Below are 22,791 nucleotides of genomic sequence, written 5' to 3' on the forward strand. Positions count from 1 at the left end.
TTTTAAAAAAGTTGACAGTCAGACCTAGGCCAAGGGAGTAAGCTGAGACCCAAAGTAGGGGTGCCAGCCTATGCCTGAGGATGACTCCAGTGCCTCAGCCTAGGCCCAAAGCCTGGGCCTCACCTAGGCATAAAGCCACAACCCAATGAAGGTGCCACAGCCTTCACCCAAGCAGAATGCTGGAGTCTCAGCCTAGATCCACACCTGATGCCGAGGCTTAGGCTGAGACCCGAGCAAAGGCCCATGCCAGAAAGTTTCCTAATGATATCCCCAACCATACTTACCAAATCTGATGCTAGATCCTAGCCTGGTCCCAATGCCTGGACCTAGGCCCAGACCCAGGCCCTACACCAAAACCCAGCCAGGAGGCCAGTTCCCACTGCCAGGGCCTCATACCAGACCCAGAATTAATACCAGAACTTGGCCCAGGGGCCAGGACCTGACATCTGGGCCTTGGACAGGATGGAGGTCAGGTCCTGATGTTTGGGCCTTGGCCTGGACCCAGATCCAACTTTGGGGCCTGGCCAGGAGGACAGATCTTGATGCCTGTTTCTTGTCCTAGGCCAGGGCCTGGATCTGGCTAAGGCCCAGATGTCAGGACCTGGCTTCTAGGCTGGACCCTGATGTCAGGTCTGGTTCTGGACTGAGGCCTCGGTGTCGGGACCCAGCCTCTAGGCTGGGCTGCAGCATTGGGTCTGGGTCCAGGCACTGGTCTAGGCCTAGGCCAAGGCTTCGGCTTGGGCCTAGGTGTTGGGGCCAGCTGGCCCTGATGTCCAGGTCCAAGCCAGGGTCTTGCATGGGGTCTAGGGTAAAGTCGCAGCAACCTACCATAACCTAAGGTTACACAAGGCTGAGGCTTTGGCTTAGGCCCTGTCTACGGATCCCCCTGGGACCGGGTATGTGGGGCCTGGGAGGATTCTTTCACTGGAATTTTTTCTGGGTGGGAGGGGTAGATGGGGGACATGAGAGACCCTGGGAAGCCCATTTTCTTTTCTTTTTTTCTTTTTTTGGGAGGTTATTTTTCAATGTTTATTTTAAGGTCTATATTCAGACATTCTGGATAGCAAAGATAGCCCAATAAACTTATCCAGCTAAATATGGAGACATATTCAGTAGTGTAGCTGTACAATTGAATACAGGTGGCTATCTTAAGTAGTTAACTGGCTAATTCTAGCCAGCTAACTTTAAGACAGCTCTTTGCCTCAACCAGACTTATCCGTCTAAGTCATCCGGCTAACTGTAATGCCCCCAGAACGTCACCGACTTATCTGACTAAATTCTACCTCCTAACTTTTTAGCTGGCTTGAATTTAGATGGATAAATGCTGAGTATAGAATTTTGACTTCTTTGGTTATTTTTTAAACTAAAGAATCAAAATAAATATTACATGAAATGAAATTCATGGGGAAAAAGCCCCCCAAAAATGAAACAAAAAATGAAATGAAATTATTCTTCCTTCCCTTGTCTACTATGAAAGACGGGTTGATGCTCTTCTGTTTGGATATGCTTACAAGACCATTTCTAAACATTTAGAGCTCTGCTTATGCTCTGTCAGAGATAGTCTACAAATGGAAAAAGTTGAAGACTATAGTGACTCTATCCAGGAGCAAAAAAGACAGGAGTTGAGTAGTATCTTATAGACTGACTAATTTATTAAAGCATGAGCTTTCAAGGATAGAGTCCAATTTTTCAGATGCAAATCCCATATTAGATTTTAAGGACCATGCAAATAGTAGCCAAGACCCACACAAAAAAGATAAAGTTGACGAGGGGTAAAGCTGACCCCCTGTGGCTGTCACACAAGGTGGCCGTCATCCAAAAGTAAAAATAAAAGTAAAGTCTTCGTGTGATGACAGCTCCCAACCCTGTCTTTATTAAATGAAATGTCCTCCCACCCCCCCCCCTTTCCAACATTTAAGTGTTGCCATGGTCCCCCCCTTCTCTCAATCCCTACCCCAATGCTCAAACAAATTCTTGGGGGTATAATGACCCCCCAATACCTCCCCCTCCCCATATCCCAAACTGACAAAGAAGTTATTGGTATACAGTAGCATCCACCCTTCCACCCTCAGAACCCCCATGAACTCCCCTCCCATACCCCCAAACCTCAACAAGTTGAACAGTGTCCCACAATGGGGCCTGAGTACCCCCTAGCCCAAGGTCCAGTTGGTACCATGACTGGAGCAATGTCCAAGGATCAGATCTAGGCCACTTGGGTACCCCTATTTATCTAGGGGTACCCATCTTTTGGGCATATTACACCTAGGGGGTCATTTTCAAAGGAGTTACGCATGTAAATGTGACATACTATCGTAGCAATTTTCAAAAGCTATTTACTCGAGTAAAGTGCACTTACTTGAGTAAATCCTATGGACAATCCAATGGCATATATTGTAGCAATTTTGAAAAGCCCACTTACTTGAGTAAAGTGTATTTACTCGAGCAAAAACCAGTTTTGCTCGAGTAAATGCTTTTTAAAATCTACCCCTTACATTGCAATCCCTTCACTGGCTTCCAGTCATGCCATGAATCAAATTTAAGATCACATGGATGATTCATACACTTCTAAATAATATGCCTCCCCTTGGCCATGCAATAATTTATGCATCTACAACCCCTCTTGTACTCTGTGGTCGGCATATTTGGCCTTCTCAAGGCTCCAGCACCTCAGATGCCTCATTTAGCAGAAACCCATGAGAAGACATTTTCTGTGCCAAGCCTTATCAGAGGATTTACGGCTACAACTTGGTGGCAAAACGTTTCAAAAACAGTTGGAGGACTTCCAAGACCTTTAATTAAATAACTGACAGCTGTATGATCTTTTGACATTGTTAAGAAGGTGTCTAGATTATTTCATACTCCCAAGTTCATTTATGTTTTAGGTTGTTAGTTGTGTCTGTTAGTTACCTTATCCTTATTTTTATGTGCTCCGCTTTGAAAATGTGATAAGGCAGAATATCATTGTTTTTAAATTTAAAAAGAAAGTGTGGCTGACAGGTCCAGAAATATTAAGAGTAGAGATGTGGTTCGTTTTTCGCCCGAAATAGGAAATTACCCGAAATTTCCTATTTCGTTTTTGTTTCGGAGGCCCCGAAACCCGAAAAGAATTTTCCCCGAATTTTGGGGAAATTTCATTTTTCGGGTTTGCCTGGGGAGAGGGGCACAATTTTTTTTTTAAATTAAAAACCACCCCAAACCACCCCAAACATTTACATTAACTATAATACAACACCCCCCCCCCATCCCGATCCCTCCCCAAGACTTACGAAGTACATCCCTGGTGGTCCAGCGGGGTCCCGGGTTCGATTTGCCCTCCGTGCCCGTGCTACTGCAAGCCGTGCTCTTTAAAATGGTGCCGCATAGCCTCTGAACTACCATGTCACAGGGGCTACCGGTGCCATTGGTCAGCCCCTGTCACATGGCCATCGGCGCCATCTTCTGCTCCTGTCATGTGACTGGAGCTGACCAATGGCGCCGAAAGCCTCTGTGACATAGTATGGGCAAAGGCTATCGGCGCCATTTTGATTACTGGCAGCCGACAACGAAATCGCTCCCGGACCCCCGCTGGACCCCCAGGGATTATTGGCAAGCCTTGGGGGGGTCAGGAGGGGGCTCCATTTTAAAGAGCACGGCTTGCAGTAGCACGGGCACGGAGGGCAAATGGAACCCGGCACCCCGCTGGGCCACCAGGGATGTACTTCGTAAGTCTTGGGGAGGGATCGGGATGGGGGGGGGGTAGTGTATGTATGTAAAAAAATGATTTTAAATGCTTGGGGTGGGTTTTTTTTAAGCTTCCTTTGCCGTTTCGTTTTTTGGTCCGGTTTCGGGTTTCCTCATTTCGTTTTTCAAAAAAACGAAACGAGGAAACCCGAAATTTACCACGAAGTATCCGAGTCAAAAAACGACCCGGCAGAAAAAAACGAAGCACATCTCTAATTAAGAGGGCATCTTCCCCTTTAACCATGTGACAATGAATATCATCTGCCAAGGTAATTAAGCAGTTTCTATACTGGACCCAGCCCCAAACCCTGACAGATTGGAGAATAAAAAATTCTGATGTTCTAAAAGCTCTTGCAACTGCTGTTAAACTATCTGTTCAATTAATTTCCCCAAGAAAGTTAAATCTGAGACCACCATCTAATTTCCAACTTGTTTGTGTCTAATGAGGATTTTTTTTTAGAATAGATCTAAGTATTGTTTTTGGTTTTTGGTTTTTTTTAAGGCCAGGGATAACTACCTATACAAAGGAAGGCTAACTTTCAAAGTTCTTTGTGTTGCCTTCATACATGTGTATATTGATCTGTGGAAATCAGCAATAGTATTTTATAATCTGAGCAGCTTTGTCCATACAAAATATAAAATATGCATATCTCCTCCCCCCAACAGTCACGCATTAGTTATAATACGCACATATGAACTCACATATGCGTTAATTTTTTTAAGTTGCATGCACTTCCGGTTTTTCCTGGGTAGGTTAATTCCAAAGTTGCCTCCTCCACCACCAGCAAGGCAACAAAATTTTTACTATCAGAGGTGTGGCCAGAGCATCTCTGGTGATGAGGAATGAAAAACACCTATTTTCCTGAGCAGGAGATCCAAAGGAATGATAGACAGATGCAGCAGGACAGGCGGGGCCTATAGGCCCAGTGTAATCATGGACATTCCTACCTCCACAAGATAAGTACATAGTGGGAAATAGGAGGGTGGGTGGGAAGTGGGGATAGGGAGATGAGTGGAGGATGGGTATATGGAGGTGGGGAGGTGAGTGGGGGTTAAGGGATTGTAGGAGATGGTGTGGTAGGTTGATGAGCAGGTGGATAGGTGAAGGGCAGAGATTTGGGTAGTTGTGGTGGTGGAGGCAGAGGACAAAATTATAACAGCATATATTGATGAACAAAGGGATAGCATAGAGGTAAGAAAACAAAGACAAGGATATTTAGGGGAAGATTGTATCCTAGCTATGAGAATGTCATACAAGCAGAAATATAAAACTTAAAGAGGTTAATATTCAAACACTAGCTGGCCAGATAAGTAGAACTTATATGGCTATCTAATAGCCCCAGAATATCTGTTTTATTCAGCAGCCACTAGATTGTCAGATAAGTCACTTATCTGGCTATCTAGTTAGCCAGAGAAGTTGTAGACAGGCAATGGGAAGGTCGAGGCAGATCTACTTAGCCAGATAAGTTATCCCGCTAAGTAGCAATATTCAGCCTTAGATGGATAACTTACCCCTAGATTCATGAAAATGCTATAGTATCACCCGTGGTAAGAGAAAGGAGCATGTTTTTACTCTCCCTGTTTTAATGTAACTTCTCTTTTCCACTTATACGTTAATTGATTTTTCCCCTTGTTCTAATGTAAACCGGTACGATAAGACCTGGTCTTGAGTGTCGGTATAGTAAAAGAAGTTAAATAAATAAATAAAATAAATGTTTAGAATTGATAATATTGCAGGATGCAGTAAACCTTTTCACACCCCACAAAGAAGAGAGAGAGACTATTTATTTTATAAGAGCTGCCTAGTATTCAACTATTTAAATGCCTATGTAAGAGCCAGCTAATAGCTCGAGGTGAGGTGTTGGTGGTGGTTTAGGGTATAGAGGCCAGTTTTCCCATGCAGAGTGAGATGTACCTGAAGACTGGAGGATAGCTAATGTAACCCCAATATTAAAAAATGGCTCCAGGGGTGATCCAGGAAACTACAGACCAGTTAGCCTGACTTCAGTGCCAGGAAAAATAGTGGAAAGTGTTCTAAACATCAAAATCACAGAACATATAGAAAGACATGGTTTAATGGAACAAAGTCAGCATGGCTTTACCCAAGGCAAGTCTTGCCTCACAAATCTGCTTCACTTTTTTGAAGGAGTTAATAAACATGTGGATAAAGGTGAACTGATAGATGTAGTATACTTGGATTTTCAGAAGGCTTTTGACAAAGTTCCTCATGAGAGGCTTCTAGGAAAAGTAAAAAGTCATGGGATAGGTGGTGATGTCCTTTCGTGGATTGCAAATTGGCTAAAAGACAGGAAACAGAGAGTAGGATTAAATGGACAATTTTCTCAGTGGAAGGGAGTGGGCAGTGGAGTGCCTCAGGGATCTGTATTGGGACCCTTACTTTTCAATATATTTATAAATGATCTGGAAAGAAATATGACGAGTGAGATAATCAAATTTGCAGATGATACAAAATTGTTCAGAGTAGTTAAATCACAAGCAGATTGTGATAAATTGCAGGAAGACCTTCTGAGACTGGAAAATTGGGCATCACAATGGCAGATGAAATTTTATGTGGATAAGTGCAAGGTGATGCATATAGGGAAAAATAACCCATGCTATAGTTACACAATGTTAGGTTCCATATTAGGTGCTACATCCCAAGAAAGAGATCTAGGCGTCATAGTGGATAACACATTGAAATCGTCGGTTCAGTGTGCTGCGGCAGTCAAAAAAGCAAACAGAATGTTGGGAATTATTAGAAAGGGAATGGTGAATAAAACGGAAAAGTCATAATGCCTCTGTATCGCTCCATGGTGAGACCACACCTTGAATACTGTGTACAATTCTGGTCGCCGCATCTCAAAAAAGATATAATTGTGATGGAGAAGGTACAGAGAAGGGCTACCAAAATGATAAGGGGAATGGAACAGCTCCCCTATGAGGAAAGACTAAAGAGGTTAGGACTTTTCAACTTGGAGAAGAGATGGCTGAGGGGGGATATGATAGAGGTGTTTAAAATCATGAGAGGTCTAGAATGGGTAGATGTGAATCGGTTATTTACTCTTTCGGATAATAGAAAGACAAGGGGGCACTCCATGAAGCTAGCATGTGGCACATTTAAAACTAATCGGAGAAAGTTCTTTTTTACTCAATGCACAATTAAACTCTGGAATTTGTTGTCAGAGGATGTGGTTAGTACAGTTAGTATAGCTGTGTTTAAAAAAGGATTGGATAAGTTCTTGGAGGAGAAGTCCATTACCTGCTATTAAGTTGACTTAGAAAATAGCCACTGCTATTACTAGCAACGGTAACATGGAATAGACTTAGTTTTTGGGTACTTGCCAGGTTCTTATGGCCTGCATTGGCCACTGTTGGAAACAGGATGCTGGGCTTGATAAACCCTTGGTCTGACCCAGTATGGCATGTTCTTATGTGTCGTCTGTGTCCTTTCTATGATGGTCACTAACACAATACAAGTGCCTTGATTTATTTATTTATTTATTTATTTTTAGATTTTTATATACCGGTGTTCCTGTATTAAAATACAGATCACATCGGTTTACATTGAAACATAAAAATTACGCCAAGAGGCGGTACATATAACAAGGTTATAGAACTTGGAAAATATGGAAAACAGGTTCGAAAAATAACATTGAGAAAATTGTATATTCTCTTTGAGAAACCAAATCATAAAATAAGGCGTAATTGTCTAAGATAAATGTGATCTGCAGAAGGGATTGCGATGGTGAGAAAATCTTGATAGCTGGAGGTAAAAAATAATCAAAGTTCTGGAAAAGCTTGGCTAAAGAGCCAGGATTTAATTTTCTTTTTGAAGGAAGCGAAGCAGATCTCAAGGCGGATGTCTGGCGGGAGCATGTTCCATTGGACGGGTCCTGCTAAAGAGATGGTACATTTCTGATGTAAGGATATTGTTGAAGGAACATAGAGTGTGCCTTTATAAGCTCCTCTGATAGGTCTAGATGAAGAGTGAAAACGAAGTTGGGTACTTAAGTGGAGTGGGGATATGTTGTAAATAGATTTATGAATTGCTGTGTATACTTTATAGAGAATCCTTTGCTTAATAGGCAGCCAGTGGAGGAGTTTTAGTATGGGGGTTATATGGTCTCTTTTATTTGTATTGGTAAGGATTCTAGCTGCAGAGTTTTGAATCATCTGGAGGGGTTTGATGGATGAGGTAGGGAGGCCAAAAAGGAGCGAGTTGCAATAATCGATTTTTGTTAGAATAATGGCTTGTAGAACCATCCGAAAATCATTGAAGTGGAGAAGTGGTTTCAATTTTCTCAGGACAAGAAGTTTATAGAAGCAGTCTTTAGTGGTGGTGCTTATAAATTTTTTGAAGTTAAGCTGATTATCTATCATGACGCCTAGATCACGTACATATGGTGAGTGATTAATTATAGGAGTGGTAGAAATGAGTGGGACAGCTGGGTATATTAGATTGTTATTAACGTCATGATTGATAATTAATATCTCAGTTTTGTTGTTGTTGAGAATAAGGCTGAGACTGGATAGAAGATGATTGATTAGTTGCAAGCAATTATTCCAGTGAATCAAGGTTTTGTGTAGGGATTCTGAGATTGGGATGAGTATTTGGATGTCATCCGCGTAAATGTAGTGTGTTAGGTTTAGATTATTAAGAAGTCGACAGAGAGGGAGAAGGTAAATGTTGAAAAGGGTTGGAGAGAGGGAGGAACCTTGAGGGACTCCTTGATTTGCTGGGACCGGGTGTGATTCTTTGTTGTTTATCTTTACCTTGAATTGTCTATTAACCAGTAAGGACTTGAACCAGCTGAGTACTGTTCCCTTAATGCCTATGTCTATCAGATCTTGTAATAAAGATGAATGGTTGACAGTGTCAAAAGCCGCAGAGAGATCTAAAAGAATAAGGAGGTGAGGTTGTTTTTTATCCATATTAGTTAGAATATTGTCGGTGAGAGAGATAAGTAGGGATTCAGTGCTTAACGATTTACGAAAACCGTACTGGGAAGGAGCAAGAATGTAGTTTTCTTCCAGGTACTCTGATAGTTGTCTATTGACTATCTTTTCCATAATTTTGGCGATCATTGGCAAATTGGCTATTGGGCAGAAGTTAGCTGGATCTGTGGCCGGAAGATTTGGTTTTTTAAGAAGAGGTTTAAGAATTGCTAGTTTAAGTTGGTCAGGAACTAGACCTTGGGAAAGAGAGCAATTAATGATATCGGCAATTGGCTTTGAAATGGTATTCCTTATAGCAATGAGGAGGTTGTTTGGAATTGTGTCTAAGGGATGAGAGGATGGTTTCATTTTCTTGAGAATATTTTCGATCTCAAGAGCTGATGTGGTTTCAAAAGTTTCTAGAGTCGTATTTAGTTTTGGTGGAGTATTAGGTGGAGATGGAGGAGAAGAACTAGATGAAGAGAAAGAGATTTTATATATATATCTTTATATATATATATATATATTTTATATAGATGAAGAGAAAGATTTTATATCAACTTGTTTGGGGGGTTTTTTTGTGGGATTCTTTGAAGTAATGATTATACTTTCTCTACTCACATGTTTGTTTTCTTTATGAGTTTTATAGTGTTACAATCAACACAGATTAGAGTGAACATTGACAGTCACTTTTGTCAGAAACAGTAGTTCACTGCTGACTTTGCATTCATTACCAAAGTGCAATAATAAATGATGGCAGGAAAAGACAAAAAAAAACCCATCAAGGCTGCCTAGCAAGTTCTTTTAAGGGTTGCAACTTCTGGTCTTTGCAGGTTACCCCTACACCTTCTGTTTAGGGCTATAACAGTCTTTATTACCATCTTAGGGATCCTTTGTATTTATCCCATCTTTTTTTTTTTTATTCTGTTATCATCTTTTTCTCCACAACCAAGGGCATTCCAAATATCCATCATCCCTTTCATGAAAAAAATATTATCTGACGTTGATCTTATTTTCCATTGAAAAAAGTTTTTGCTACTTGAGCATTACAAGTATATTGAAGATATTTAAAATTCTAAATTATCCCCCATGTCTCTTCATTCTTCTAGGGTATATATTTTTAGATCCCTTTTGTTGTCTTATTTTCACTAACTTAGAATATGTCTACTGCTGATATATGTAGCATATAATACACTATCATTTATAGACAGAAAGCAAGCTATCACAGTCACTGCACACTCTGAAAACAAGAAACAATCTCTATGAGACAATGTAGCTTTCCTAAAGATACATATTGTATCTGCATTTAGCTGTGCTAGTGTACTATATCACTATAAAAGTAAGAGTTTACATCTTTCTTCTACTAGTAACACTGCAGGGCATAATGTACACTAAGCACTAGGGATGTGAATCGTTTTTTGACGATTTAAAATATCGTCCGATATATTTTAAATCGTCAAAAACCGTTAGGGCCACGATACAATACCAATTCCCCCGATTTATCGTCAAAAAATCGTAAATCGGGGGAAGGGGGAGGGCAGGAAAACCGGCATATTAAAACCCCCTAAAACCCACCCCGACCCTTTAAATTAAATCCCCCCCCTCCCAAACCCCCCCCCCCCAAATGCCTTAAATTACCCTGGGGTCCAGCGGCGGTCCGTAGCTAAATCGGGGGAAGGGGGAGGGCAGGAAAACTGGCACACTAAAACCCACTAAAACCCACCCCCGACCCTTTAAATTAAATCCCCCACCCTCCCGAACCCCCCCAAATGCCTTAAATTACCCTGGGGTAGAGCGGCGGTCCAAAGCGCCGGCCATACACGTATGGCCGGCGCCATTATCCGTACGGAAAACGATTCGCGGCAGGAAATCGCTCACGGACCCCCACTGGACCCCCAGGAACTTTTGGCCAGCTTGGGGGGGCCTCCTGACCCCCACAAGACTTGTCAAAAGTTCAGCGGGGGTCCGGAACGACCTCCAGCAGTCGAATCGTGTTGGTCTATGGCCGCCGCCATTTTGCGGCGGCCATTTTGCAAAATGGCGCCAGCTGAAGACGACGCGATTCAATAGCAGGAGGCCGTTTCGGACCGCCGCTCTACCCCAGGGTAATTTAAGGCATTTGGGGGGGGGATTTAATTTAAAGGGTCAGGGGTGGGTTTTAGTGTGCCGGTTTTCCTGCCCTCCCCCTTCCCCCGATTTAGCTACGGACCGCCGCTGGACCCCAGGGTAATTTAAAGCATTTGGGGGGGGTTCGGGAGGGTGGGGGATTTAATTTAAAGGGTCGGGGGTGGTTTTTAGGGGGTTTTAGTGTGCCGGCTCACGATTTTTACGATTTTTACGATACTTTACACACCCAAACGGCAACAATACGATTCCCTCCCCCTCCCAGCTGAAATCGATCGATAAGACGATCGAGGACATGATTCACATCTCTACTAAGCACAAGTAGCAGTACAGAGGTATATTGAACCAGTAATTGTCAGCAGATTTTCTTTTTCTCAATTCGTTTAAAGACTTTTCCTGGAATTCTCAACTCTGAAGCAAGGAGCTTCACAACCTGTGTTTTGACACAGTATCTGTTCAAACAACTTTTTTTTTCAACTATAAAGAAAAGAAACACATAAGTCATGATAAGCTGGTTAAAAAACTGTTTCCATGTGATTGTTATCGCTTCTTGCCCCATTCCTCACTGTCTCCAGGCTGTCTGAGTCTAAGTAAAAAAAAAATAAAAAATAGACTGCTTAATGCTTCCTCCATAGACTTTAATGGCAGCAAAATGAAACAAACAAAAATGGAATACATTATTTTGTTTGTAGCACTATTTAATTTTCATTGCCAATGATATAAAAGTAAAAATAATTATCTCATTTTTCAATTCATTTTGAAACAAATGCACATTCCCAAGAATTAGAAGATAAAGCAGAAAGAAAATATTCTGGACTTGGTTAGTATTCTATTTGGAAATCAATTTAGAAAAGTAGGATTTTAAAATTGTACTTTCTGATGGGAAATACATATCCTCATATTGAACCTGAAATTATGTCTGAAAAGATATAGACATTGGAAAAGACTCCCAAAAAGTTAAAATAGTCCTTAACACCACATATGGTTCAGGTTACAAGTGACACACTGTTAAAATATGCAGTTCCTTCACAGGTTTGACTATTTTAGAGTAAAATGCTTTAGTATCTGTGGGAGAATATTAACAACTGATGATAGGTTACAAATGTAAGAATATATCTGAACAAGCCGTAAAGCCCGTTAAAACGGGCTACATCCCTCTGTCTCTCACCTCCCCCTCATTCTCTCTCCCCACCCACTCCACCACCCCCTCCCCCACCCCCACCCACTCCTCTCCACCCTCCCTCTCCTCACTCAGTCCCCCCTCTCCCTCACTCCCTCCTCTCCCTCACTCCCTCCCACTCAGTCCCCCCTCTCCCTCCCACTCACTCAGTCCCCCCCTCTCCCTCCCTCCCACTCAGTCCCTCCCTTCACCCACCTCCATTTCCTCCCGGCGCCGTAAGCGCGACTTCCCGCAACCCTCACCCGGCTCCATTGACTCCTCCCGCTCCTGCCGGCAGATCTCGCGGGGGTCACTCCCGCCGCGCGGCAGTGACCCCCGCGAGATCTGCCGGCAGATCTGGGGAGGAGAAGTAGCGGCACCGCGCGCGCGCGGTGCCGCTACTTCTCCTCCCGCTCCTGCCGGCAGATCTCGGGGGGGGGGCGCGGGAGTGACACCCCCCCCCCCCGAGATCTGCCGGCAGATCTGGGGAGGAGAAGTAGCGGCACCGCGCGCGCGCGGCGCCGCTGCTTCTCCTCCCGCTCCTGCCGGCAGATCTCGGGGGGCGCGGGAGTGACACCCTCCCCTCCCCCCCCCCGAGATCTGCCGGCAGATCTGGGGAGGAGAAGCAGCGGCACCGCGCGCGCGCGGCGCCGCTGCTTCTCCTCCCGCTCCTGCGGCCCCACCGCCATTTTTTTTTTTCCTGATCGACGTCCTTGCCCGCACATGCGCAGTAGAGCTGCGCTCTACTGCGCATTTGCGGGCCGTCGGTCACAGGCCATTTATAAGGTAGATAGTTTCATTTTTCTACCATGCACATTAATTCTACAAAATCAGCAAAGTAAATTTTAGTAGCAGGCTTTTTTACAAGTTGGTAAAAAGCATAAAGTGAAAAAAAAAAGGAATATGAGACATTCTATGCATTACTTCATCTGTTGACAAAAGTAAAAATTTAAAAATAAACCATAGGTGATAAACATTTTCATGATTTTCTGATGTGTTAATTAGCACAATTTTAATATTCCATATGTACCAACATCTCATCTCAAAACTTATTTAAGATAAATTTGATTTCCATTTTCTAACTAGTTTCAACATTTTGGCCAAACAGCAAAAAAAAAAAAAAAAAAAGAGAGAGAGAGGGAGAAAATACTGTAGATCAACGTATTCAGGTGAATTTTCAAAGGAGTTATGCATGTAAATAGAATACTGTCGTAGCTATTTTTTTTTTCAAAACCTATTGGAAATTCAATGGCAAACAATATATATTATAGCAATTTTCAAAAGCTCACTTACATGGGCACAGTGCATTTAAACATGTAAAGCCCAATTATAAGTGTTTAAATATTTGAAAATCATGCCCAGCCTACATATTTTCAAAGTACATGGGCACTTACATTACATACTGGAATAAATTCTCAAAGAGGTTTCATGTGAAAAAAGCATTGTATGTGTTTATGTTCGACATACACATGGACAAGTATTTTTCAAAGCAGGCCAAGTACACACATACGCACATGATCATGCTGGAAAGTGCACACTATTGAACTGGTTATGTTTAGGGCATGTCAGAAAATGGTTTATATGTTTACGCATATTTTGCTAATTTGTAACGAATGTCATCAAGAAAGCATGTACACCTGCTATTTAATGTGCCAAATTCAAAATCACATAGATTTTTCTACCTGGTGTTTAGTATGCTAGTTTCTCCCAGTGAATGGTAAGGGTAGCTTTATAGGAGTAGAGGCAGAGGGAGGGGGGGGGGCTAACTGGGAAATTGTAGTGTGTTTGGATGTAATGGAGGCTTTTTTTGTCAGATTTGTCCTTCTGTCTGATTTTACGTTTCCTTCTGTCCTTTAAGGAAACCTTTCAGTGAACAGCACTGCATTTCTGAGAGTGTGTGTATGTATCTGGTGAGTGGGGTTGACTGGGAGTGGGTGGGTGTGTGTGTGTCACTGGGGCTGACTGGTGGTGGGGGCTGTGAGGTGAACTGATATTAAACATCAGTATTATAAAGTTATGGAAACTCAGGGGATGATGTTTGAGGAAGGAAAGAAAACAGAAGAGGAAGAGGAGAAGGTACCTTTTAGAGAGAGTATACAGGATCAGTGCACAATTTTTGGATCTGTCTGAGAGTAAATCTTGTGCAGGTTCAGGTTCAAAAGGAAACTATACTATACCTATGCCATCAGATAGAGCAGGAACTGCGCCCTTCCCCTCAGAGAGAACACGTCTTGCCAGTATATGTCAAGGTCACTATGCCCCTGTCCATTTTTGCCACTGGCACCTTCCAGACACCTCTGGGGGTCACAACTAGAATAATAAGTCAGTCAGCCATCTCCATATGTATTAATCAGTTTCTGGCTGCATTTCCCAGAAAAGCATATCACTGTAATTCTTTTCCTCAGAGCAGACAGCAACAACAACAAATTATGACTGATTTTTACCAAATTAAATTGCACATTTCCATTCTTTCCTGTGGGCTATCAATTGGACTCATGTACTTATAAGGACACCTGCAGACAAGGTCACCTTCTACAACCACATGGGCTTCCTCAACATGTAGGATGTCTGTGATGCCAAGAGGTTTATTATGGACAAGGAGCCCAGGATTCCAGAATCCTGTCATGATGCCAACATCCTCTCAGTCAGGAATTAATGACCACTTCCAGGAAGGTCTCATTACTAGGGATTGGCTTCTAGCTAGCTATGCTGCTCTCATTACAATGACACAGCCCTTAGTTCTCTCCCTCTGTTTCTAGGTAGTCTTAAAACTTTGGCTCAGGAGGGCCACTTCAGCCTCTATGAGGGGACAGTTTTGCTGCCTACCAGCTTCAGATATCTCACTCTGCACTTCTCTGCCTTCTCCCCTATATGTGATAGATGATATTCACTCAAAAACCTGCTCATTATCCAACTGGCATATCCAGAGCCTGCAGGAGATGTCTTCTATAACAGGTACCACTGGCAGAACAGGGCAGTCATTGAGAAATCCTTTGGCCTACTCAAAACATGTCACTATGGTCTGGACAGATCAGGAGAGTGTCTTCTCTACAACATACAAAGAACTGTGATATATTTCTAGCCTGCTGCATGCTTCATAATCTGGCTAAATGCTGAGGTCTTCCTCCTCCAGAGGCACAAGAAGTTCATCTTACAGGGCCCAATAATGAAGAGGAGGAAGAGGAAGAGGAGGAAGCATATGATCTGAGTGAGGAGGAATTGCAGGAGAGTCACCAGCAGGTTATTGAGGAAAGGAACATTCTGATACAAAAAAAAATGTAAGTGAAGGTTCATTTATAACAGCTAGGTATTTGTGCATAGCAAAAACATATGTTTTCCTGTATCATCCTCTTCTTTTGGTGGATGGCTTTGGTTCCTTGTACTGCCCAAGCCTTGTGCTTCTGCGCAGAGTTGTGTGGTCATAGACAACTTTAGAGGCCACAGGCAATGAAAGAAGTGGCAATGGGTGATAACTGCAGGAGGGCTTCAGAGGTTAGAGTTTCCTGAGAGCTGATATTCAAGGGGCCTGAAGATGAAGGCCTGGATGCCCTGGTGTGCCTTTCTTCTTCAGATGATGCACAAGATGAGGCCATCCCTATGTTAACAGAGAGAAATGTCTCCTGCTGGGTCATCAGAGGCGAGGAGCCTTCCTCAGAGATGCTCTAGGTGTTGGTGGAGGAAGCATCCTTGGAGATGTTGGAGCCTAAGGAGTTCTAGGTGGCATCATACATGATTTTTGACACATAGGAAGAGTTTTTCACCAGGCTGGCAGAATTACACCTGTTGGAGGAGCAAACCACGGTGGTAGCAGTGCAAATGCAGGGGGAAGCAACATCCAGGTATCCCTTGGTTGCCAGGAAGCAGTCCATGCTGGATATAGCTGGCATAGAGGTATCTGTTGAAGCATATCCTTCCATATAGAAGTCATAGTCTGCAATTCTTCCCACAGAATCTGGCCAAGACCCTGCATCTCTGTTCCTGCATCACTTCCTTATTGCCCTTTAGGTCCTGTCTTATCCCTAACAGCAGGTATACTATTCTATCATTTCGGGGAAGCATGCAGTTCTTAGCTGGAGTGCAATGCACCTCATTATCAGTTCTTGGAGAAAGGCTAGCCTCTTCCCTTTTTTGGTTTTCCCTTTTATCGATATCTTGTCCCAAGATATCAGGAGCAGATGGTTCAGTATATGTAGGCAAGGGCTCATCCTGCAACATAGCCTGGGTGTGCTCCTCATTTCATACCACATATCTCTCATGCTCCTACGGGGCTACTACATAATCTGCAGACCCCACTTCTTCTGACTTGCTTTCTGCCTCTAGACTGGGTAGTAGCATTATTGCATACTTCCCAGGCCTTCTCAACCTACTAGGTCCTGGTCCATAAGAGTTATTTTGTTTACCATCTCCTGCAAGAAGGTAAAGCACACAAAGTGTGCTAAGGACTATCTAGTCTTGTATCTTCTCACCCACTGGACCATCCCTTCAGACAAGGAGAATAGCTACATGGGCCATACTCTCCTACCTCCAACTACTGCACAACCTTCTAGTCTATCAATCTGTAGAGTGTTAATGCTACCATTATGCACATTTTTAAAACAAACCTAGAAGATTGAATAGAATCAGGCTTGACAGCAAGACCCTATCTGCCTTTTGGACCACAGACTATCTGTAAATATGCAAAAATGTGTGTATCAATCTCTCTCTCTCTCTCTTTTTATATATATACATTAGCGGAATATCCGTGCTTCGCTATGGTGGAGTAGTTGATAGAAACATGTGAGTTTATTTTACGCAAGTTGCAAAGTAATTGTTTTGAGTGAGTGAGGGCTTTGGAGTTTATATATTTCAAATGAACTTGTCATTATTATAGAGTGAGGTTTGTGGTAAACAAAAATGTGAAATGAATATGTGGAATGAATGTACTGTGAGTTGCCTGTCACGACGTAATGATTTCTTTGTTTATAATGTTTGCTGTGCGACCCTCTGGCTGCAGTATGATGAGGCTATCAGGTGAGCTGATTCTAGAGCAGGCCACGTACAGCTGGCCATGTGAAAAGCAATGGTGCCTCAAGTCAACACCAACGACCTTGAGAGTCTGGCCCTGAGATTTGTTAATAGTCATCGCGAAGCACACTCTGACCGGGAACTGCAGGCGTTTAAATTGAAAGGAGAAGTCTGATGGTATAAGGGGGATGTGAGGGATGAAAACTGTTTCCCCTTGTCTATAACCTGTGAAAATGATTGCTTCAATGACATTGCTGTGGAGGGACTTGACTTGAAGTCTGGTGCCATTGCAGAGTTTTGGTGGAAGTAAATTTCTTAGTAACATAATTGGTGCGCCGACCTTCCAAATGAGATTGTGCTGAGGAATGCCTGGAGGGTTGAGACTGTACAGGAACTCGACAGGGTAATGTACTGTGTTGTTGACTTCAACCAAGTCCACAGACTTATAAGTTTTTGTTTCTGAGGTGAATACCTGCAGGAGTGTTTCATTGATAGAGTTTGTCGTGTCATTTGTAGAAGTTAAAATTGCCCTCTCCCTAAATCATGATGTGTCCTTCATGTGGATGTTTTGAAGATCTGGGTATACCTTTTGAGGTAGATCTTATAAAATCCGGGATCGGCGTTCGCAAGGCTGCACAAAATCGGCAGCCTGTGCATGCCGAGCCACGCAGCCTGCCTCCATTCCCTCTGAGGCCGCTCCGAAATCGGAGCAACCTCGGAGGGAACTTTCCTTCCGTATCCCCCCACCTTCCCCTCCCTTCCCCTATCTACCCTACCCCCCAGCCCTACCTAAATCCCCCCCTACCTTTTGTTGTGCAAGTTACGCCTGCTTGAAGCAGGCATAACTTGCGCCCGCCGCCTCGGCATCCCCCAGCACAGGCCGCAGTGCCGGGGGACTCGGGAGCGCCCTCCTGGCCCACCCCCGAACAATCACCACACCCCCAGACTGACCCCAGACTGCTCCCTGACCCCAGACATGCCCCAGACACGCCCCCTCCCACCCCTTTTACGAAGCCCCGGGACTGACGTGCATCCCGGGGCTTTGTGTGCGCCGGCAGCCTATGCAAAATAGACATACCAGCGCGCAGGGCTTTTAAAATCTAGCCCTTTGTGTAAGACTTTTCAAATCTGTGACCAGGTAACATAGATTTGCCGGCAGTTTCACTTTGCCATCTTATTCATGGAGTGTGCCATCTCCTATAGTCAAAAGAAGCGTGAAAACTCTCCTACCTTGACATCGCCTGTCAGGTGCACCTTCATGTTCACTGTCAAGGACAGGACTTTGACTGTGGGCCACAGGTAAGAGGACTTGAAAGAGGCTTTAACTTCATTGACATGTGTCCCCCGCGGAACAACTGGCAGAGTCTGTCTGAAGTCCCCAGTAAGCAGTACTGTCAATCCTCCCATGAAGCTGTTGTTGTTTCGGATGTCTTGGAGCATCCTATGGAGAGCCTCAATGCTGCCTCTGTGGGCCATGGTGCACTCATCCCACTCTATGAGTTTGCACTGTCGGACTACCTGCGCCATGTTGCTCTGCTTGGAGATTTTCACAGAGGTGTTTCGGTGTTGTTGAGATTGAGAGGAAGCTTGAAGGCAGAGTGTGCCATCTTTCCACCTTCCAGAAGCGTTGCTGCATTGCCAGAAGCCACACACTGGCAATGTTTGAGTCTCTTCGTACCCTGGCAAGCAACAGGTTGATGAGGAATGTTTTACCAGTACCTCCTGGAGCATCTAGGAAAAAGATTCAGCCACTTTGACAGTGAACGCTGGTCATGACTTTGTGATAGACGTTCCTCTGCTCGGTATTCAGCCTTGGCTCATTGTCGTCGACTGTCTTGGCCAGATCGCAGATGTTGTAAGCCAGCTCTCTGAAATAGTTGGGGTTAGCTGCAGCATGTTCGTGTTCGTGTGATGGCTCAGGCAAGTCGTACTTGTGAAGAGGGTGTCCTCCTATAGTCAGTACACATTCCTGAAGGAAGCTGAGGAATTTGTTATAGATTATGGACGACCATTCTTAGACATTGTCTTGGAGAGATTATCTCTGCAGCTGCCTACGAATATCCTCTGAAAGGCTATCTTTATGTTTTCCCCATAGTGGTAAGGGGTTTGGCATTTGACAGAATACCAACATAATAGCGAAGAGCTGATGGATCCTAGCTGACGAATGTGAAAGTGCAGCTTCCTGGAGAGTACTGTCCCAGTGCATATCATCTTCTAACAGATCGAGTGCTTGACAGGCAGACTGGAATGTGAGTTGTAGCACACCAGTGACAGTTTTAAGATTTTGAAAGGACGTGAGCCCTCAGACCTCATGAAGCAAGAGTCTAAGATGATAGCACTCTGAATTGTTTGGGTGGACTGTGTACACTCTGCCGAGGACTTGGTCCTTTTTCACTCCTGGGTAGCCTGGTACATGCTTGTCCCTGTTTCCTCCTAACAAATTGGTTGTTTTTCTAAACGTAGTAGGCTGGAACCTCAGAGTACAGGAGCTGTTTGACAAAATCATCCTGTTTGCAAAGATCAAAGAACCCCAAGAGGGTTGTTTGGGGAGGATTGTATACTTTTTGTACAATGTTGTTAGCTGGGAAGTAAATCCTCTGGCTGTTCTCCAGATGAACAGCGAGATGAACGACTGGATGAAAACTTTCATGTATAGGGAAACAGAATATGTGCCAGGCTGCTTCAGAGCTGCTGATGTAACACCCTGTCTCATACCGTGATACCTCGTCATGTTGTTTCTCCAGGGCAAATACGGCCTGGTCACTGCCCTTGTTGATGTATTTATAGATGTACTTGATTAATTTTACAGAACTGCAAAACGTGACTTTAATATGAGCATGGAAGGTTTGGGAGAGTACACGGTTGTAAGAGACCACCCATCTGTTGTCTAGTTCGGCTCCGTTGATGGTGACAGTGTGGCCGCCATCAGAAGGAGCGTGCCGTCGGTACTGGGGGTATCCGTCATCTCCTGTCTGAGTTTCTTTGATGAGCAGACAGGGGTAGTTCTTACTGCAGGATCCACTTACCATGCAAGGGGAGTTTCTGTTTTGGAGTTCACACGGTCCATGAAGCATCATTGACTTAATGATTTTGTGGAGTAGTGGGTCAACTTAGGGTCAGGAATCTCTGCAGTGATCACCTGATCAATGAGGTCCAGTTTGATCTGATCTCGCAGCCATAGGAGGATGTGGATGTGGGGAAGACCTTGCTTTTGCCACTTTTTCGTATACATGTAGCAAGCAATGGAGCCGAAAAGGTGACCCTTAGTAAGCAAGTGAATCAGTTTGTTGACCTTGAGATGAAACACCCGACTGATGATATCATGACGATCGTGTGGTTTTTGTCCGGGAAGCAAAACATCAGTGATTTCATTCCATTTAGGATTACACGTGAAGGTGATAAATAAGTCGGGTTTGCCATAATGACGGACATAAGCAATGGCGTCTTGTGAAAGCTCATGCATATAGCGAGGTCCCCCAGTGAACGATGATGGAAGTATAACAACCTGACCAAGTTCACTGAAGTTGGTAGCACTGTTGCTGTTGAGAGCATCTTGTAAGAGAACATAGTTTTCAGCCCTGAGTTTCTTTTGATTGTTTCTGATGTAATTTAGCCTTTCTGTTTCAATTTTGGTGAACATGTCAACTAAGAATTGATTTAGTAGACTGCGATAGTGGAGTAAATGATTATCTTGTGCATGTCTTGTCATGAGACGATATGAATAGAAGTTTGCAGCAGATACTGTTTTCGTAAGACGTGTCTTAAGGGTGATGTCCACCTGAGGTACTGAAATGGAGTAACCATCTTCGCCATAACAGAACATGAGGGGATATTGAAGAGTGTCATAGGATCTGTGGGTTTCCCTGGATACACTGTAGTTTGTTGTCTCTGCTCTTCAACCAAATGTCCCTGTTCTCGAATGTTTGACCCACGATAACAATACCGACTTCACGCGCTGTAGGTTTATTAAATCTGCCCTTATGACTCTGCGGTGGTTATTTGTCAGCGTAAATGACAACGTGGAACTCCTCATTTGTATTTTCACTACTGTCAAGTGTGGCCTGGATATCTGTGATGTATGTATTAACGTTATGGAGCATTGGTTTGTAATTGCCTAACCAAATGATCTTTAACACCAGAGATGTTTGCACACCTGATATCGGTCTCCCTGTCCTCATCACCCAGGAAGTATATCTGTAAAAATTTGTGGTTTTCGTCAGGTGCGAGCAACAAACTTCCCATTAAATGGTATACTTGTCTCTGAACTTTAAATGTGGGCATAAAGTTTCCTTCAATAATCTGTTTTCCTCCAAAATTTCTAATGTGATTTAAAAAGTGTTCACTATCGGGATGGTGGCCAGTTTAGAGACTGTGGAGAGACTCAGGGAGTTTGTGGAATGGAGTGAGGTGGTCTTTACCGCCGCTACAGCATAAACCAGGAGACTCGCCCTTCCACTTAAGCGCGTTACAGTACCCACAGACAACATCGTTTCGTCCAATGCTGATAGTTGCGTCAGATTCGTAAGTAATGTGTGGGTCATAGGTAAAGCCCGAATTTTATTTTTTCAGCCACAGTTGTTTTTTACAATGAAGAAGCTTCTCGTGCATCAGATCGTATCGTGAAACAGAGGCTCTGTTTACTTGGGGATGTGCGTTTGTATATGTGGCAACAGCGGCCCTGTAAACTTCAGGATGATTGTGTGTGTACCTAGCAACGGCGGCCCTATTAACTTCAGGATGAGTGTCTTTGTATGTGGCAACGGCGGCCTTATTAACTTCAGGATGACTCTGTGTGTACGTGGCAACTGCATTTCTATTGACTTGTGGATGTGCTGCAGTATATTTTTGAACAGCTTTGTGGTTGACTTCAGGGTGTGTTCGTGCATATCTTGCAGCAGCATCGCACAGTTGATTCTGTCTAGGTGCATCAGATAACCTGCCATGACGTCTGGTGCATTTGCGTCTGTTTCTTATGGTTTTTTCAGGCTGTATTTCAGTGTAAGTGGGAAGTTTCACGTTATTTGTTTGCAAGTGATTGTGCTTATTACTGAAGGGTTGTAAGAGTACTATAGGTTGCATGTTTAATTTAGAGTCTGAGGCATACTCGTAAGCGTCACAATGGCCATTGCACAAGTCCTCGCCACTGAATTGGAAACTTTTCACAGGTACTCCTTCATCCCCGAAAGCATGATAGAGGTGAATGTTTTGAAAGATCTGAAAGCAGTATTGGAACAATTCAGCCATTGCCATCAACTCACATGCAGAACCATAGGTGCCGGCCCTCAACATTTCACCTATGTAGTGAATTTGGGAAGTGTAATTGTTCCCCATACCATCATCAGTCCACACTTGGAACCTGTCCCAGTTCAGACAGACATAGGAAACTATTGCTTTCCTGATATCAATGGTGGAATGCGTGTTGCCATGCAGTACATAGAACAATGAATGGAAAAGACACGAACCATCGCGAGGCATAGGAACGACAGTGTAGGGGCAACTTGTATGGCTAGTGGTGACAACCTCACAAGACATGTCAGTCTTGGTAATGATGAAGGTGAGTGAAAGGAATGAACATATGTAGAAAGCAAGGAAGTATGTAGAATGTAACCAAGAAATGCAGGAACGTAAGTCAGAAGTGTTAATAACTGTTTGGTGGTCCTTAAAAGTACAGATTAAAGCAAAGTATAAGAAATGAACCAAGTAACAAATCGAGAGATGTTATCCCATGAGGCCCTGGAGAGCATGATGTGGACAGTCCAACCATACTGGAAGGACTGTTGAGAGAGAGCGAGTGTGTGGCTGGGTATGATACCCCTGCGCATGAGCAGTGTCGTGCACCCCTGCGCATG

At 43.7% G+C, this 22,791-nt stretch overlaps 1 protein-coding gene across 1 annotated transcript; it reads right to left on the reverse strand.

Moving 5' to 3' along the window:
- Positions 1-18,686: 18,686 nt before the first annotated feature.
- Positions 18,687-22,186, reverse strand: LOC115092382. Its single transcript, XM_029603185.1, is given in 5 exon segments — positions 18,687-18,921; positions 19,658-20,051; positions 20,054-20,804; positions 20,806-20,851; positions 21,651-22,186. Coding segments are annotated over 5 exon segments (1,962 nt in total).
- Between the last annotated feature and the right edge of the window lie 605 nt (positions 22,187-22,791).

This window comes from Rhinatrema bivittatum, chromosome 5 (genome assembly GCF_901001135.1).
Source record: "Rhinatrema bivittatum chromosome 5, aRhiBiv1.1, whole genome shotgun sequence".
Classification (NCBI taxonomy): domain Eukaryota; kingdom Metazoa; phylum Chordata; class Amphibia; order Gymnophiona; family Rhinatrematidae; genus Rhinatrema; species Rhinatrema bivittatum.